The sequence below is a fragment of the Myodes glareolus genome, chromosome 17 (assembly GCF_982192425.1).
Source record: "Myodes glareolus chromosome 17, mMyoGla1.1, whole genome shotgun sequence".
In the NCBI taxonomy this organism is placed as follows: Eukaryota; Metazoa; Chordata; class Mammalia; order Rodentia; family Cricetidae; genus Myodes; species Myodes glareolus.
Genome location: NC_142042.1, coordinates 48,206,389 through 48,225,323, shown reverse-complemented (window position 1 = coordinate 48,225,323; position 18,935 = coordinate 48,206,389). Strand labels below are relative to the sequence as shown.

Sequence of the window (18,935 nt, the reverse complement as noted above, 5' to 3'; positions counted from 1 at the left end):
GTATATGGGTGTTTTGTTTGCATGCATGTCTGTGCACCACATGTGTGCCTGGTACCACTGGGGACCACAAGAGCACATCAAGTCCCCTAGAGCTGCCCTGTGAGAGCTAGGAATTGAACCCCAGTGAGCAGCCAGTGCTCCTAACTGCTGAGGCATCTCTCTGCTCTGACAAGGCAGCTTTCAAAGGCTTGAGCAGACGAGGACAGGAATCAAGCTCATGTTTGGTAAGTTTACTCAGCGAGTTAAACAAGAAGCCATTGTGGAAGGAAAGCAGCTATGTAGGAGGCTTGGGGAAGGCGTCTTGGGCAGGGTAGCAGTGGACGAGCGTGAAGCCATCATATTCTGAGTATATTTTGAAGACAGAGTTGGAAAAAAGTTTTCTGACAAATTCTGTTAGAGGAAGGAGAAAGAAAGGAGTCAAGACTTGTGGCCTGAACAGCTAAAAGGAAGGGGTTGCTGGGAGCAAAGGTGAGAGAGCTTCTCTGAGGAGCAGGTATGTTAACGACGCTGAGGACAAGGGGTCTGGACATGATGAACACGAGCTGTCAATCAAATGAGGACTTACGGAGATCACAGATGCAGCTGGATATACAAGTCCAGAGTTCAGAGGCAAGGTCTAGACTAGAGGAATGAATTCAGGAGCCATTAATACATACACAGTCTTTCACACCATGCTCCTGTTTGAGATCGCCTAGGGAGTAAAACTGGAAAAGACTGGGTAGAGAGAGATGGAAGGGTGGAGAGGGTCGATGGTCGATGGGTTCGATGGCCGACTTCTGGGAACTCAGAGATTTACAGCTCAAGAAAACGAGGGGGCTAAGATCAAAGTGAAGGGAAGAAGCCACCAGGGAGGCAGAAACCAAGAAAAACCTCTAGCAGGGCTGGTGCCCTGAAACCAGGGGAATGGTGCAGAGGCAGCCCGCGAAGCCGTCAGGGCTCTCGGTGTGGTCGATGAAGACCGTTGCAAACAGAGACGTGACCAAAGATGGGATAAGTGCTCTTTTCTGGAAAGCAGTGGGGGTGGAAATTAGTGTGGGGTGTGCTCAATAAAGGAGAGAGGTCTAGAGACACTGATCTTAGACAAGGTTTTCCAAGGGGAGGTAGCAAGCTCCGCAGCTATATAGACACACAGTTCCGCAGAGTGGCTGCTGAGAGGCAGTCAAGAGAAGTCTGTTTTTCCTGGGAATCAAAGTTATTCTAGGTCAGTATTCTACCAATGAACTACATCCCCAACCTGATCTTTTCCTTTTCTTCTCTACCTTTTCTTTCTTTCTATTTCCTTTCTTCTTTCATCTTTTCTTTCTTTAACAAGGTCTGGCTGTGTAGCTGGTCTGGCCTCGACTTGTAGAAAAACAACCCTCTTGCCTCAGTCTTCCTAGTACTGGGATTGAAGACTTAAGCCACCATGCCTGTCTTTATTCTAATTTTTTGTTTTGTTTTGTTTTTGTCTTTGAGACAGGGTTTCTCTGTGTAGCCCTGGCTGTTCTGGAACTCACACAGTAGACCAGGATGGCCTCAAACTCAAGAGATTCTCCTGCCTTTGCCTCCTGAGTTCTGAGATTAAAGGTGGGTGCCACCACTACCAGGCCTTTAAAATTCTATTACTTATTTTTATCTGTATGTCAGTCTTTACACCACAAGTATGCAGTGTCCACGAAGGCTAGAAGAGGGTATCAGATCCTGTAGGGCTGGAGTTACAGGAGGTTATGAGCTGCCATGTGGGTGCTGGGAACTGAAGACAGATCCTCTGGAAGAGCAGTCAGTGCTCTTAACCTCTGAGTCATCTCTCCACCCCCATGATTAAATGTTTATTGGTGTATATTCATTATATAGGGTTTTTTTAGTAGTTAAATAAAATAATGATACATTTGGAAGTTGACGAGAACTGTTTCGGGTGGATGTGGTGATACATGCTCCAACTCCAGCACTGGGGAAGCTAGTACGAGCATCTTGAGTTCTAAAATTAGCCCAGGCCACATAGCAACACTGTCTGAAAATAAATAAATAAAAGATTCGATGAAGGAGAGAAACGCATGACTCCGGAGTGAGGGAGAACAGCTGACTTGTATTAGAAGGCAAGAGGGACAGTCACAGTGAGAATCTGGCATTAGAGACTGGCCAGGCAAGTTCCTCCAGTTTGTCACCAACGTGATGTCACTTAGGACAATCTAATGACCCTGTAAAGTCTGCTAAAAGTAGCTCATAAACGACTAACAAGCACATTACTGGCATGCAATAGTTTTTGCCAAATACTTTTTGCAAATGATCTTGCTTAATCCTCCCAGCAATTACGAAAAGGCAAGAACCAAGTTACTTCCATCTTCCGGACAAAGAGGTGAAGGAAGGCAAGAGGTGACTGTCTTGCCCGAGGTTATGTGACTGAAGTGGGAGAAGGGGCCTGGATCTATACACAGACCTGCTATCTCCAGGCCAGCAAAGTCCCATAGAAATGCCAGCCTCGCTCCAAAGCTACAGAGAAACCCTGTCTTGTCTCAGAAATGTAAAAAAAGAATGAAAAAGTTGAAATTAATTTTAATAATGTTACATTTAGATACTATCTAGATCATATCAACTTATAGTCATTATAAATTATTGAGATGCTCTTCTTGCACTCAGTCTTCAAATTTGACAGGCATAAAAATCTAGCTCATTGTCAGCCTGGTCTACGGAGTGAGTTCCAGGATAGCCAGAGCTACATAGTGAGACCCTGTCTCGAAACAACAACACAAACAACAAAATAACTAATTAATAAATAATTAACACAAAATACAGCTCAATTCAGCACCAAGTCTGCATTGAAAATGTTTGATCTCTGTGTTGACTTTATAAAAATTGCAGTTTAAAAAAATACATTCATTTACCCAAGTTATCCTAAGCTAGTTAAAAGGTTTTCAGTAGTTGAATATCTACCTTTCATTGGATTAAAATAAGATTAATAATCTCATTCCTCAGGGTCCTAGACACACTTGTGGCCAGTTGCCCCCTACAGCTGGTGGCCGTGAGGACAGAACTAATCTCCAGTCCTCCTGACTCTTTGCCAAGCTCCACCAACCCTCCCCGGGACACCTTTCCCATCTATTTCCCTCTCCTTGTTTTTTGAAATGTGCTTGTTCTGTCTTCAGATAGGGTTTAACTCTGTAGCCAAGGTGTCCCAATGTGGCCCAGGCTCATTTGGAATGAGGCGGCTGGTTCCTCTGTCCCCCTTTCTAGGGTTACCCACACAGCCGCCACACTCATTGCTTTTTGCGGTTGGCTTTCAAGTCAAGCCATTTCTTTAGGTCTTAATGACTTTTATTTTATTTTACTTTACTTTTATGTGTGTGGGCATTTTGCCTGCATGAATGTCTGTGAACCAAGTGTGTTCCTAGTGTCTGTGGAGACCAGAAGAGGCCATTGGATCTCCTTCAGCTGGAGTTACCGATGGCTGTGAACCACCATGTGAGTGCTGGGGATTGAACCCTAGCCCTCTGAAGACCAGCAGCTCTTAACTACTGAGCCCTCTCTCCAGCTCCGGCCCTTAACAATTTATTTTTTATTATAAGACAGCGGTGATTTTACTTCCTCTAACGTGGCTATACCCACCAACATTTATTGCATACTTTGCCCGATAAGCCAGACACGTGGCAATACACAATTGATAAAACTGGGTTAATTTAGAACATAAGAACTAGCTAGTAATACTCTTGGAAGCTATTGGCCAAGCGGTGCTTTAAATAATATAGTTTCTGTGTAATTATTTCTGATCTGAGTGGCTGGGAACGAACGAGCAGCCTTCGCCAACTCTCTCTCTCTCCTCTCCTCTCCTCTCCTCTCCTTTTCTTTCTTTCTTTTTTTTTTTTGTTGTTGTTGCTGTTTCATTGTTTTGTTTTTCAAGACTTGGTCTCACTATGTAGCTCTGGCTGTACTGGAACTCGCTCTGTAGACCAGGCTGGCCTCAAACTCACAGAGATCCGCCTGCCTCTACCTCCCCAGTGTGCTGGGATTAAAAGCCTGTGCCACCACCCCAGGCCACAGGATACTTCCTGGAAGTTCTGAGGTGCTGGGTGCTCTCTCCACCTGCCCAGGGCCCTACCGAGCTCTAGCCTCCAGGAGAGAAAATAAAAGCCCAGAAGCTTCCATTGATTGTACTGGGAAGCGATGTGGTAAGAACTCTGGACACCTTGATCCTCTAGAAGCTCATAAGGAAACGGGTGCTGAGAAAAGGAACCAGTCACCCTGCTCCCCAAGGCTGGGCCTTCTTTCTGTGCTTCGGCTAGCAACCGCCATTCCCTTACTCCAAAGTCCAGGGAAAAATCTGAACTTGTTCCTCAACAGTGCCTACACCTTTGATCCTTTCCATCCTCCAGATTCTCCCGTCAGTCTGTCTGTGACCGTGAGGACTTTCCATTTATCACACAGACACTAACCTGACACAGTCCCTTCCATGACTCAGGTAAAGCCTAAAGCCTGAGTTGGCTTCCTCACTTCTGCTCTGAGCTTTTATCCAACTCAACCATGTTCTTTTCATTTCTTCTCTCTCCTCTCTCTCTTTCTCTCTCTCTCTCTCTCTCTCTCTCTCTCTCTCTCTCTCTCTCTCTCTGTGTGTGTGTGTGTGTGTTCTTTTATTTTCTAAACAAGGTCTCACGTAGCCCAGGTTAGACTTGAATTTTCTGTGTAGCCCAGGATGACCCTGAATTCCTTCTCTCTCCACCTCCAGAGTGTTAAGAATGACAGGAGAGGGTGGCGCTGGAGAGATGGCTCATTGTTGTTTTTTTTTTAAAGATTTATTTATTATGTATACAACATTCTGCCTCCGTGTATACTTGTACCCCAGAAGAGGGCACCTGATCTCATTATAGATGGCTGTGAGCCACCATGTGGTTGCTGGGAATTGAACTCAGGACCTCTGGAAGAGGCTCTTAACCTCTGAGCCATCTCTCCAGCCCGAGATGGCTCATTGTTTAAGGGCACATATCGCTCTTGCAGAGCACCCAAACTGAGCTCCCAAGCATGCCCTGTGATTCTAGTTCCAGGGAGATGTGACACTCCTAGGCTCTATGGGAACCTGCACTTACATGCACAGACCCCCACACAGACACACAAAAACACTTTATTTTAAAGAGTGAATTACAGGAGTGTATGAGCCACTTATACCTGGTTTATATAATGTTGGGTTCGAATCCAGGCCAGGCAAACACTCTAGCAGCTGGAATATAGCCCTAACCCTCAACAATATCCCTGCTTATAACCCCTGAGTAGGCCGTCATCCTGGCCAGAAATCCTTCATGGACTCTCTACTTGGTTTCTAACATTCTGACATTATCTCCTATTCTCCCCACATCATCGATTCACGTTGAACTTTCTTCGGGTTCCTCCCTCTATCTAGAAAGCACTCTGCCTCCATGTCTGCCCAGCCAGACAACTGATTACTCTAGAGGCCGGCCAAGTACCAATGATCCAGGTCAGGTTTTTTCCTTTCTCTTCTACTCGCCTCTGTCTCGCCACTCCATTGACCTGACCATATATTAACCTCACTCAGGTCAATGTTCATGCATTGTTATTATTTGTGTGCAAGACTTGTTTTGCCTCCCAGCGTTTCTTCCGGGCCTATGGTACCCTGGGGGTAGTTCTTTGACACGCACCGTCTACTTCGATTCACCCCCCACAATAGCCCTGGGAGATGGACAGGACTCCCTCCATTTTATAGGGCAGGAATCTGAGGCCGTCGGAAGTTAATGATCTTGATTCCTTACTAAATAGCACAGTCGTCACTCAACGAATTTTATTCCAATCTGTGTCTGCCAGGTTCCTAGGACCCCCTGGGCCTTGCAGTATGGATTGGGAAGTCCCTCTGGAGGCAATTAGCACAGCTGCCTCAGGACTAGGCAGACCGTGTCAAAGGCAGTTTTCTCCCCTCCTTTGATTTAGATTTGTCGTACTATGAAAAAAAAAAAATGTCTGGCTCCCAGCCAGCACTTAGCCTGGGCCAGCCCAGGGCTAAAGAAGTGATTCACGTGGACAAACATCAACCAGGATGTTTAGTTCCACTGGTGACCCTGACTGTTGTAAAACTGTGACAGAAGGTGCCAAGCCCAGCACAGGTCCAGCGGTTTCCCAGCCCAGTGCTCTGCCACCTCAATAAAACCCTCGAGCCAAGTCTCCCTCCTTCCTGCTTCAATCCAGCAGGAGCTCTCAGCTTTTATAGAGGGCCCGGGACAGCATTACCGTCCCTAGGATCAGCGTTGGTGTGATAAAAGGCCCTGGCATTAATAACCGACACAGGCTCTTGGGAAATTCATAGGAAAATCAAGACCTGAAAAGAGCAAGTCTCCCGTGAACTAGGTTTTCACCTGTTAGGGTTGGAAACCCTCAAACTAGCTGGATCAGTTCGTATTGCCTAATGAAGAACTCCACAATAATGGACTCATTCTTTTCCTCATTATTTTTGGAGTTAAGGGTGTTTAGAGGCTGTTTGCTCAAGGAGAAGGTAAACAGAGCTTGCTGATTCCCATGGCCAACGAGCATGCCTCCAAAGCCATTCCAACCTGGCAAGAGGCATGGATCTAATCAAAGACTCTGAGCCAAGAAGTGGGGGTGAACTAGTTCTATTTTGTATTTGAGATATATATATATATATATATATTTATTTCGGTACTCAAGACAGTCCCCTCTGAGGTTGGCGTGATCAAAATGTCTATTCCATGTTTCCAAAACCTGTGGAGTGTTGAACACCGATCCACCGCCTTCAGCTCACTCAATCTTAAGCAAATAGTGGTTGTTTAAACATGTCTAAAGACACAGTTTGCACACAAGGAGAGCTCTTAAGTGGATAGCCTTCCCTCCCTCTCCACCAAGATGACGTAAGTGTTCAAAGCCTTCGGTGTCTCATAAGGTCCACAGTGGACAAACGTCTAGTGACAGCCAGCAGTCGAATGGTAGAATCCATATCTTCCTCAAAGAGAATGACAGGGTTTAATTCTTCGGCAAGGGAGTTAGACCACAGGCCACCAAGGCCAGTGAACCAAAGCCAGTGTCACTGGGAAGATCATCGTGTTCCTGGTCATCTTTAAAACACATCATGAAGTGACTTGGTAAAAATACAGATGGCCCGGGCCAGGGTATTACTGGGACTAGTAAGAGTTCTTAGAAGCCCACCGACAGGTCATTTTCCAGTTTTTGTTGTTTTCTCCCGTAGATGTTTTTTATGATATTTGTATTAATATGAGTATACACGTTCCAAATGTGGTTTTGACATTTAGCATTATTTCAAACCTCTCACATTTTGCATAGATAAATTTTATTCTGCCTTCCCCAATATAGCTCTTGTGGAGCCTGCCTCTCACTGTGTAGCTGAGGAGGAACTTGAATTTCTGATCCCACTGCCTCTACCTCGCAAGTGCCGAGATTACAGATGTGAGCTGCTATGCCTTGTTTATTCAGCATCAGGGAATCAAACCTAGGACTTCGTAGATGGCTAGACAAGCATTCGACATGCTATGCAAAATGCGGGCGGTTTGAAAACATGTCAAAAGTGTAACAACGTCTAGAAAAACATAGCAAATGTTTTGAGAGGTTAAAATAATCCTTATAGTTACATCTCAGCCATGGGGGTCACTTCAGTTGGTTTTTTTTTTTTTTAATTTTCTGGGTGAGTGCTTGCCTGCCTGCCTGCATGCAAGTAAGTGTACCACATGCATGCAAGTGCCCTCAGAGACCAAAAGAGGGTGTCAGGTCCCCTAGAACTGGAATTACAGATAGCCACATGGGTGCTGGAGACTGAGCCCAGATCCACTACAAAAGCAGCATGTTCTCCTAGCCACTGAGCCATCTCTCCATCCCTGGGTCACTTTAAATATTAATGAATCTAACTTTATTCATGTAGAAATCCCCCTTGCTTCTTTTATGATTTGTTATGTTTGTAGACAGGCTAGTGCTTAGAGCCTCCACATAATAATACTTCTCCTCATGGGACTGGACCAGCATTGTTAGTGAGCATTGGTGACTTAAGGGGTTATTTTAACCCCTCAAAACTTTAGCTGGCTTTGACATTTAGCATTATTTCAAACCTCTCACATTTTGCATAGATAAATTTTATTCTGCCTTCCCCAATATAGCTCTTGTAAATATTTTATTGTTGACTCTACCATATGTGCTTAAGTCACTTGGAGCAAAAACCAAATATTATTTTGCTAATACAGAAACTATCGAGTTTTGCTATTCCCAATGTCATATACCTCCCTCCCCCAAAACAATTTTCAAAAAGCATTTTTGTTGTTGTTAAAAGACATTCACTTCCCACTGCCTGGATTATGTTGCTAACGTTTTAGAGACACCTTGAAAAAGACTCATGGCATATGTTAGCAGAAGTTCAGAGGGAAGGGTGAGAGAAAACACGTAAAACGTGCTAAACACTGAACATAGCTACAAGGAAACAGGCAAGGCGTGCCAGCAGGACCACTGTTAGCAGCCTGAGGGCAATTGGGCGTTAACACCAAGGGCATATTCCCAAGCTTCCCACCCTCAACCCCAAGGTTCCTGAGACCAGTCTCTACCTTCCCCAACTTTCTCCTTATCCTTCCTTCTTTCTGTTTGGCCTCTCAGTGTTTTTGACCACTTTTTAGGTAATTTCACCCTTACTGGAATGCCTGTCTTCTTTCTCTTTATTTCTGGGAACTGACACTCCATTGGTCCTTACTTGCTGAGCCAGAGCCGAGAGCTCGTGAGGGTGATCTATTTTACCTTCAATGGGCTGGTCTCCCCCATGACAACACCAGCCTGCTTCCTTCCCCCCCAACCCCTACTTCTCATCCCTGGAGAAATTTGAACTCTGTGGCCCCTGAAACTATGCCTGGATCCCCAAGGTCTCCATCTGGACTAAGCCTTTTTTGACCAAAGTGAGATCAGGTCAAGGAGGTGGAGTGAACAGTACCTCTTTGCAGGCGTGAAGCTCGGGTCCGGTTCCCAGGGTCACCTGGAAGGTGGTCCCAGCCCAGAGCAACAGCCACAGAAGCCGGGATGTGCGCCTTTCACTTCTTCCTCCGCCTCTGGCAGAGGGATGAGGATTGAGACCAGGCTCAGCCATAGCGCTGTCCTGAGCCAGCGGCAGTAGCGGCTCAGGTGCTGCGGTGGCTGCTTATGCTGGCAGAAGGAGGAAAAAAAAGAGGAGGGAGGTACACAGGGGGAGGATGCAAGGGGCTGGACTCGCTTCAGTCACCTCCCTGCGGCTACGCCAAGGCCGCCCATCCTTCCTCCTCCCTCGGTCCTCTCCTCCTCCTATCCATGTCGCCTTGACAACCGCATCCTCTTCGCTCAGCGCGGGTGGGGCAGGGACCACGCGCGCCTCTGCCGCTCACCTGCCGGTATCCATGGCAGCCGCCACCGCTGGCGCGCGGCGTGGGAGTGCGCGCGCCAGGGTTTGCAACTAACCCAACAGTCTTACGTAAAGCTCGCTGTAGAAGAACTCCCCCCCCCCCCCAAAAAAAATGTCAGCAGTTCATTTCGCCCCTATTGCTCTTCCAGGTCAGGGGTTATTTCTAAACATCTTATTTTGTAAACGTGGCGTGTGAAATGATAAAGGGAAGACAGACGTCATCACGCCCTTCCAGGGATCGTCTCCTAGAGTGGCCCCAGCACTAAGTGCAAAAGCCACTTCCACGCTTCCACCCCGCCAAATCCATCCATGTTTTCACAACCGGGTCGATAAGCAACCCTGACGTCTGCATAGTTAAACAGCAAGGAGAGTGACCTAACCGACAATTTTCCAATCAGGACACGTGAGATCTTTGGGTTTCTGGTATTCTCGTACTCTCATTTGCTTTGAAAATAGGGAAGCTTTCTTTTAGGCGAGGGTGAGAAGGAAACCTTTGAGTCATCCTAAAGGACTTCTTTCGTCAGCTTTTGCGGAACTCCCGTGCTGTGGGAGGCCGGCGTTTTCCTACAGAGGCTCCAGAGTGCGATCCAGGTCAGCTTTCCTTGGTAATTCACAACCTCCTCTCAAGGAGACTTCTGAGTTGAACCGCCAGGTGGCGCATCTCTCGAAGGGAATACGTCTCTGTCATAAATGCAGGGTAGTTGCCTGGCAACCAAAAACTGAGTGTTCCAAACAATTGGGACCGGGGATCCTCTAGGAGCCAGGTGGTGCTACGGCTGCCCTAATCTCCTGAAACTAATTCTGCGTCTTTGGGTCTTTAAGTATGCCTCACACTCAGGAATCTTTCTCGCACCTTGCGTTAAGTGACGAAGACACACACTTGGGAAATCTGCGGGCATCTAAGGTACTGAGGTTTCCTCAGAAATTCCCTGTGGGGTCCCCAGTAGACTCCTGGTAACCTAACTCTGGTGAGACAACCTAGTATCAGAGGAATCTGGTTTCTGTCTGTCTTCTTGGTCCACTATTCGGGTCTGCTAACATTTCAGAAGTGGTTTTGAGCAGAGGGAAGTGTGACGGGAAAGCTAAGTTCCACCAAATTACTATTTTCTTCTTGCTTTGAGATCTGTACTCCAAAGACAGATGAGATGTGGAATAGATGAGACTCCTCTGAGAGACGCCAGGTCACACTTCAAGCAAGTCTTCACGATACCTCTGTCCTCTAGTTAATGCAAGAACACATCTGTATATGTGTGTGTTTAATTTAATTGTGTTTAGTGCTCTGGAAATACACGCCATATTTTTCCTAGTTTAAGTATTGGGGATATTTGAAAAGGTGCACAATAAAGTGAATTAAGTGGTAATTTGAGCTTGATAATAATCTAAAGAGCTTCCTTCTATTTGTTCCTTGTTATTTATATGCCAGACACTCTGCTAAACTCTAAGGGCATGTAGTCTAAAATCAGATATAGTTACTGTCCAGTTAGTTTAGTAGGAAAGACAGGCCAGCAACAGCATCAGTAAAGATGCTTAGACAAGCCAAGCATATGCCTATAATCCCAGCAGTTGGGAGGCGGAGACGGGAGAACCAGGAATTCTATGCCTGTCTGAGCTCTAAGAACCTGATTCCAGCAACCCACACACATACCAAACACAAACCATGTGCTTCCCGCAGGGGCACACGTCCTGTGAAGGAGTCACAGGGAGAATGCCCTAAGAGTAGGAACTTGAAGGTTTTCTCAGAAGAGGTGAGTGCCATCTTGTGTGTGTGTGTGTGTGTGTGTGTGTGTGTGAAGTTAGGAAGAAGGAAAGGGAAAATCAGATACTTAGGGGAAAGGAGGCAGTAGGTGCGTATGCCTGGGAAGGAGAGACAGAGTGGTCTGGGAAGCTGCGAATCCAGAAAAGGTAAGTGTTGTTGTGAAACAGAGACACCAGACCTTGTGGCTGAGTGTTGTGAACGTTGCCTCAGAGGGCTAGGAATCAGCCTGGGGGTGTTGGGAATCATGGGATTTCAAGCTCTGGAGCGTCGTGGTCAGAGTGTGTAAGAAATCATACACAGCTCTGCACACGTCTTTCAGTAAGTGTGTGTTAAATGAATATAAGCAAAATGGGGGACTTATAGCCACAGCATAGCAGGTTCAAGACCAGCCTAGATGATATGAGATACTATCTTAAAAATTAAAACTGGGGACCTATGTGGGTGAATTTGATTGATGGGGGGCAGGTGCCGTTAACATTTTTTAAAAGATTTATTTATTATGTATATAGTATTCTGTCTGCATGAATGCCTGTAGGCCAGAAGAGGGCACTATATCTCATTATATGATGGTTGTGAGCCACCATGTGGTTGCTAGGAATTGGACTCAGGACCTCAGGAATAACAGCCAGTGCTCTTAATGTCTGAGTCATCTCTCCAGCCCTACCACTAACATTTAGAGTGGTCTTAAGAATATTGTGTGCTCACCTCCATAAGTTAGTAGTGACTAAGTCATGTCACTGCTGATAGAAATATACTTTGGTCACATCCTTGACTACTGTGTAAATAGAGTATAGCCATAGTGAAAGTGAAGTCCAGAGTCTCAAGATAGCTGGCTGGGGTTTGCCCAGATGCCCAACAAAGTGAGTCGGCAGAAAGTTGCCTGCACATTTACTGTGGCCCTGATAGCCACAGTACCCGAGTTAAAGAACCAGCCCAGGTACCTGTGCACAGGATAAATTGGGCTAGACATGCACAGCCAACTAATATCCTGTCATAAAGAACATTTATATTTTTTGGGGAGATGGGTACAACATAATAAGGGGGACAAGGCAGATGCAGAGAGGCAGATGTGGTGTATGCAAGATCTAGTTTAAAATGAAAGACGTGAGACTGGAGTAGCTGTGTGGTAGAGCATTTGTCCAGCATGAGTTTGATTCTCAAAGCCAGTGTGGGGGATGGAACATGAAAATAGAGAGGAGACTGTTTGGAAAAGGAACAAGAAAGAATAATGGGGGGTAAATGTGGTCACAGTTTTGAGCAGGCATTAAAATATCATGATGAGGGCAGGAGAGATGGCTTAGCGATTAAGAACACTGGCAGCCCTTTCAGAGGTCCTAAATTCATTCCCAGCAACCACATGGTGGTTAACAACCATCTATAATGGGATCTGATGCTCTCTGGCATGCAGGCATTCATGCATACAGAGTACACACACACATGCACACACACACACACATATAATGATGAAGTCTGTTTCCTATGGTTAGTATGTGCTGATAATAAAAGACTAAATTTATTAATGTACAGAGACTGCTTTCATGTATGTCTGTCACAGAACTGGTGATCAATGAATACAGGCTCTTCTGGTCCTTAAAAAGAAAGAAAGAAACCACGCACAGAAGTGGACTGGGTACGACGGGGGTGAGACAGAAGTGTCCCAGCTCAGCAAGTGCAGCAATCCTGCAGAGTGGCCGACAGCAGTGTCGTGGCGCTAAGATGCATGTTTGAGAGGGACGGAAAGGGCAGAGCAGTGGGCTTTGATAAATAACTTGAGACGGGCCAAAGAAAATGGATAAATATAAGATAGACTCCTGGGTTCTGAGGGCTTAACTAACACGGTCACTGAGGTGGAGCCTCCCAAGGAAGCAGGTTTGGGGAGAAAGGTGTTGACATCAGGCATGCAGCTTCTGTGGTGCCTGTGACATCTTTAAACAATTTTGCTGTTGGCAGGCTGGAGAAGTCAGGGTTGAAGATGTACGTCTGGGAGCTACAGGGCCGGTGTGCTGTTTGAAATTGTGGTAGAAAAGGTCCTGGGAATTTAAGAATAAAACAAGAAGGGACACGCCCAGAAGAAGAAGAAAGATGTAATAGTCAGAGACCAGAGTTAAACCAGAAGGAACTGACATCAGAAGATGGAGAAGTATTTGTGGGGATTCAGGGTGGTGTGGGATGTTCTTTTGTATATGTGTTGCTTTTTATTGGTTGATGAATAAAGCTATTTGGGCCAATAGCAGGGTAAAGCCAGGAAGGAAATCCAAAGAGAGAGAGAGAAAGAGAGAGAGAGAGAGAGAGAGAGAGAGAGAGAATAGGCAGAGTCAAGGAGATGCCATGTAGCTGTCTAAGGAGAAAAATGCCAAAACAGAACCTTTCCTGGTAAGCCACAGCTTCATGCCAATACATAAATTAAAAAGAAGTGGGCTAATTCAAGATGTAAGAGCTTGCTAGAAATATGTCTGAGTCATTGGCTGAACAGTATTATAACTGATACAGTTTCTGTGTGATTTATTTGGGTCTGAGTGGCTGGGAAACGAAAGGGCAGTCTCTACTTACACAGAGTTACAGTGCCAGAAATCTCAGAAATCAAATAAGGTCAGGGTTGGGAAAGATCTTTCTAGTAGCCACAGAGATCACAGCTCAACAGCCAGGACAGTTTCAGTGGGCACTGGAAGAGAGGTCACACTACAATGGTTGGAGACATGAGCAGTGACAAAGGGAAGATAGTAATTGTTGATCATGAAGAAGTGCAGTTTTGTGAAGAGGTGACAATGTGGCAGACATACCTTGATAAAGGGATAGTAGAGATGTTGGTGCCAGATGAGGGTGTGGAAAATGGTACAGAGAAGGGACCAGCATAGAACCAAACTGGACCCTCTGAATGTGGGTGACAGTTGTATGGTTAGGGCAGACTGCTTGTTCTGTCTTTTGGAGTCCATTCTCCTTGGAGAGATACCTTGCTCAGCCTAGATATAGTGGGGAGGACCTTGGTCCTGTCTCAAAACAATGTGCTAGACTTTGTTGACTCCCCATGGGAAGCCTTAGCCTCTCTGAGGAGTGGATGGGGAGTAGGGTAGGGGGTAGGCGGAGAGGACAGGAGGAGGGGAGGGAGTAGGAACTGAGATTGGTATGTAAAATGAGAAAAGATAGTTTTTTAAAAAAATAATTTTAAAAAAATATAAAAAGAGGGGGCTGGAGAGATGGCTCAGAGGTTAAGAGCACTGACTGCTCTTCCAGAGGTCCTGAGTTCAATTCCCAGCAACCACATGGTGGCTCACAGCCATCTGTAATGGGGTCTGGTGCTCTCTTCTGGCCAGTAAGCATACAGACAGACAGAACACTGTATCCATAATAAATTTTAAAAAAAATGTAAAAAGAAAAAGAAAAACATTTCATCTTTTCTCCAAACTTGGAACATCTAAATATGAGCATGTATATCTTTCTGACCTGTTTCCCGAGCCTCCTCCCCTACTCCCAGCATCCTGACCCACCAACTTCTGTTTCTCTGGTCCGTTTCAATCATTTCTCACCCAGAATGCTTAGGGAGTCCCCGCCCCAGTTATCATGCCTCTCTTTGTAGCTGTCCTGAGATTCAAGTAAAATGGGATGGAGCACGGTGATGAACGTGACCCACGCTGCATCCGCAGGGCCTCAGGTGAAGCATGGTGATGAACGTGACCCACGCTGCATCAGCAGGGCCTCAGGTGGAGCACGGCGATGAACATGACCCATGTTGCATCACCAAGGCCTCCTGTAACCAAATCCTGCATGTTGTTTCTCTTTTGCAGAAACTGCCATTTAACTGCCCAACTCACCTTGCTCAGCAGCAGGAACCCTGGAATCGGCTCAGCTCAACTCCCACGGTTACCTCCATGAGGCGAGATGCCTACTATTTTGATCCAAAGGTACTTAGCATTGAAATACTATTTCTTTTTGCATCCACTTAGGGCTCAATATGTACCTTCTATTTTGTTTTAATTTATTAGTTAACTAATTTGTTTCAGACAGAACCTTGCTACATAGTCAAAGCTGACCTCAAACTTAGTATTTAGCCCAGACTGTCCTTCTGTCCCAGACTCTCATTCCTTCTGATCCAGCCCACTGAGTATTAGAATAATGGGCTTATACCAGCATACCTGGCATTAATATCCTTTCCTTTTCTTTCTTTCATTTTTTTTCTTTTTTCTTTTTTTTTTCTTTTTGGTTTTTCAAGACAGGGTTTCTCTGTGGCTTTGAAGACTGTCCTGGAACTAGCTCTTGTAGACCAGGCTGGCCTTGAACTCACAGAGATCTGCCTGCCTCTGCCTCCCAAGTCCTGGGATTAAAGGTGTGTACCACCACCGCCCGGCTTATCCTTTTCTTTTCTTCCTTCCTTCCTTCCTTCCTTCCTCCCTCCCTCCCTCCCTCCCTCCCTCCCTCCCTCCCTCCCTCCCTCTCTCTCTCTTTCTTTCTTTCTTTCTTCTTCAAGACAGGATTTCTCTGTGTAACAGCCCTGACTGTCCTGGAACTCCCTTTGTAGACCAGGCCAGGCTGGCCTCAAACTCAGAGATTCGCCTGCCTCTGCCTCCCGAGTGCTGGAATTAAAGGTATGTGCCACCACCACCTGACATTAATATTCTTTTTTTTAAGATAGTCTGAGATGCCTCAGCCTCTTTCCTTTTGTTCCCAATTCAAGATCTTACCAAATCCAAAGCCAAACGAAGTCACAAAGTTTGCTCCAAATTATTTTTATCAAATTTCTTATCACACATTGTAGTAAATCAAAGACTGAGCCGGATGGTGGTGGTGTACATACACGAATCTCTCTGAGTTCGAGGTCAGCCTGGTCTACGAAACGAGTTCCAGGATAGCCAGGACTACATAGAGAAAACCTGCCTTGAAAAACAAAAGCAAAAATAAACCAAAAAACCAAAAAAGCTGAATATAACCATAAATGAGATAAGGTTTGTCAAACCCAAAGACCGTTTTTCCATCTTGCCAGTGATCTTACCATTCTTAGCCTAACCATGGAAGACCATTCCTATGGACAAGAATCACCAAGTCATCACCGTGTACAAGGCAGTGTTAGGTGCTGCTGGGTTCCTGCTCTTCTGGATACAATCTGAATAGAATAGGGAAATACAATCTGACTAGGGTCAAGGCACAAAACGGCCAAGTTAACTGTGGGAGGACTGTCTCTGTAGATACCAAAGGATGACCTGGATTTCCGCTTAGCAGCCTTGTATGACCACCACACTGGGGCATTCAAGAACAAAACCGAGACACTGTTACACCAGGAGACCATCCAGGACATCAGTGGGTAAGTGACAGCAGCGGTCGCTCCCATTCTAGGAACGCCACCATCAATTACGGAAGGTAAAATGGTATGTGGCAATATGAACAAGTACATAGTTGTTTTTTTTTTTTATCTGCAGAATCGTTTGCTTTTTGCTTTGTCTTAAACGTGCTGGGGATCAGACTTAGAATTCCATGCATACTAGGCAAGCACTGTACCACCGAGCTGCATCCTTAGGCCTCATTCCTGTATTCATTTTCTAAAATGGGCGGAACTCCTCATGTGGATAGCTCATCTGGATAAACCGACATATGCTTTCATAATTCTAGACTGTAAATAGGTCTTGAACTTGAAATCTTATGAAATTACCTTTCCCTCTCGCCGTTTCCTGTCTGGTTGACGTCACCCTCCTCTGCTGTCTTCCCCACCGTCTTCTAGACGCAAGAGCCAGGTTCCTGGAGAATGTTTCCACTCTCCTCCGGCTCCCATCACTTCCCGAGCTAACATCAGACACTGGATCAACCCTAAGAGAGAATCCATCCACAGCATCCAGGGATCCATAGGTGAGGGTCAGAAGACAAGGCGGCACACGGGGAGTGGGGTGGGGGGGCAATCTCTCTGAGCCACCAGGAATCGGGGCCACTGGCTGGCAGGAAGCTTAGAGACTAGGGAAGATGAGAATTAGTGATGGAGCCGTCACCTGTTAGACTAATACTATGGGACATGCTGACCATAGAACTAGGGATTCAGGCTTTTAGATTAGGCCTCGGTGACATTTTGAGCAGGGCAGACACAGGAAGGGAATTTGGGAACAAAGGCCTTCGTTAACTTCCATCAGTCCATCGTATGCCAATTTCCCCTCTTTACGAGAATCTTCTCGCGGCACCAATAAATGCATTGATTAAAGGATTTAAAAGGGGGGTGGGGGCAAAGGTTCTGAAATTCCCACTCACCCCGTCCTCTTTTCTCCACAGTGTCTCCTCACACTGCAGCCACCAACGGAGGTTACTCCCGAAAAAATGATGGTGGCTTCTTCTCCACCTAGTGATGACAACTGGGCTAGTTTCATCACGGTGGAACACCCAGCTGTCCTTCTTCATTAAATAGGTTTGTTCAAGGTAAAGCCTGAAGTGTCTGCTGCCCGCACTACGTTTTGACCACTCTTAAAATGAGGAAAGCTCCCCAGTTCTAGAATCGAGTCCTGTTGCAACTTAGGACAGAACAACACTGATTTGGAAGGGACACAAGTATTTAGTTTGCAAGTTTATAAACTAAAGTCACAGCCCCGCAGAACCAGTCAGTGCATCCGACACTAAGTGTCAGGGAAACAGGACATAGCCGTGGTCTGCTCTCAGAATGAGCAAGTTATCACTATTCTGAATCACCCTGTAGCTATCTGCTAAAGCTACATTAGCAGACTTTAGACTCTTGAGTTTACTCATCGGCTTTTCCCTGGTCCTACTCTTTGCCATCCTCCAGTCTCGTCTCTCTACTGCCTGGAAGTCAATTCTCTTTTCTGTGTTGATTTTGCCTGTGGCATATAGCGCCAATCCTCACGAGCATTGTTCACAAATGTAGTGTTTGGATTTCAAGGTACCTAAAATTTGATGCATTAGCTTGGTTTCTAGTCTTACAAGTCACGGGGCTGGGGAAATGGCTCAGTGGATGAAGTGTTTGCTGGGGTCCCCAGCACATGTCTGTCACTCCACTGCTGTGGGGGCAACGGTGTGGGGAGAAAGGCAGAGCCGAGGGCTTGCCAACCAGCCAATCTGGCTGAATCTGTTGAGTTTCTGGTCATGTCAGAGCCCCGGTCTCAAACAAACAAGACACCCAACTTCAACCTCTGGTCTCTCAGGTGCACACAGAGGCATATGAATCCACACAAATATGCACACACAGAGACACACACACAAAGAGAGAGAGAAAACACAAGTCACTCATAAGAACCTGTTGTCACAAAAAAAAAAAAAAAAACCTGGGGTGCTGGAGAGATGGCTCAGAGGTTAAGAGCATTGCCTGCTCTTCCAAAGGTTCTGAGTTCAATTCCCAGCAACCACATGGTGGCTCACAACCATCTGTAATGGGGTCTGGTGCCCTCTTCTGGACTGCAGGCATACACACTGACAGAATATTGTATACAGAATAAATAAATAAATAAATATTTTTTAAAAAAAAACCTGAACAAAAGTGGCCTGATGAACTTTTGAATATTGTACTATACGGTACATGCTGTGATGTGCACCTATAATCCCTGCACTGGGCAGATAGAGAGACAGAGGAACTGCTAGTCCAAGGCCAGCTGGGCTACATAGACACTGTCTCAAAAAATGTCTTAAAGAAACAAAAGAACAGGGCTGGAGAGATGGCTCAGAGGTTAAGAGCACTGACTGTTCTTCCAGAGGTCCTGAGTTCAATTCCCAGCAACCACATGGTGGCTCACAGCCATCTGTAATGAGATCTGGGGCCCTCCTCTGGCATGCAAGCATACATGGAAGGAATGTTGTATACATAATAAATAAATAATTTTTTTTAAAAAAGAAAGAAACAAAAGAACAGGTTAC

The 18,935-nt window shown here is 45.8% G+C and overlaps 2 protein-coding genes across 5 annotated transcripts in view; one reads left to right on the top strand and one right to left on the bottom strand.

Moving 5' to 3' along the window:
- Positions 1 to 9,236, bottom strand: part of Elapor1 (endosome-lysosome associated apoptosis and autophagy regulator 1) — an 83,435-nt gene extending 74,199 nt beyond the window's left edge. Inside the window, exon 1 of one of the 2 annotated variants that reach the window (XM_048443511.3) lies at positions 8,909 to 9,236. In XM_048443511.3, coding sequence (XP_048299468.3) covers positions 8,909 to 9,061 — 153 coding nt within the window. In that variant the 5' untranslated portion in view covers positions 9,062 to 9,236. The remainder of the gene's footprint in view (positions 1 to 8,908) is intronic. The other variant, XM_085677818.2, reaches the window with a different exon arrangement.
- Positions 9,237 to 9,615: 379 nt separating this feature from the next.
- Cfap276 (cilia and flagella associated protein 276) lies at positions 9,616 to 17,497 on the top strand. Of its 3 annotated transcripts, none has more exons than XM_085677819.2 (5): positions 9,616 to 9,940; positions 14,888 to 15,004; positions 16,283 to 16,398; positions 16,813 to 16,937; positions 17,349 to 17,497. In XM_085677819.2, exons 2-5 carry the CDS (start codon positions 14,972 to 14,974, stop codon positions 17,417 to 17,419), a joined length of 345 nt encoding a protein of 114 aa, XP_085533945.2. In that variant the 5' UTR covers positions 9,616 to 9,940; positions 14,888 to 14,971; the 3' UTR covers positions 17,420 to 17,497. The 3 variants fall into 3 exon arrangements, with proteins under 3 accessions (XP_085533945.2, XP_048299470.3, XP_087753754.1); XM_048443513.3 differs by lacking the exon at positions 9,616 to 9,940 and adding an exon at positions 10,062 to 10,253; XM_087897628.1 differs by lacking the exon at positions 9,616 to 9,940 and adding an exon at positions 11,075 to 11,094.
- The last annotated feature ends 1,438 nt before the right edge of the window (positions 17,498 to 18,935 follow it).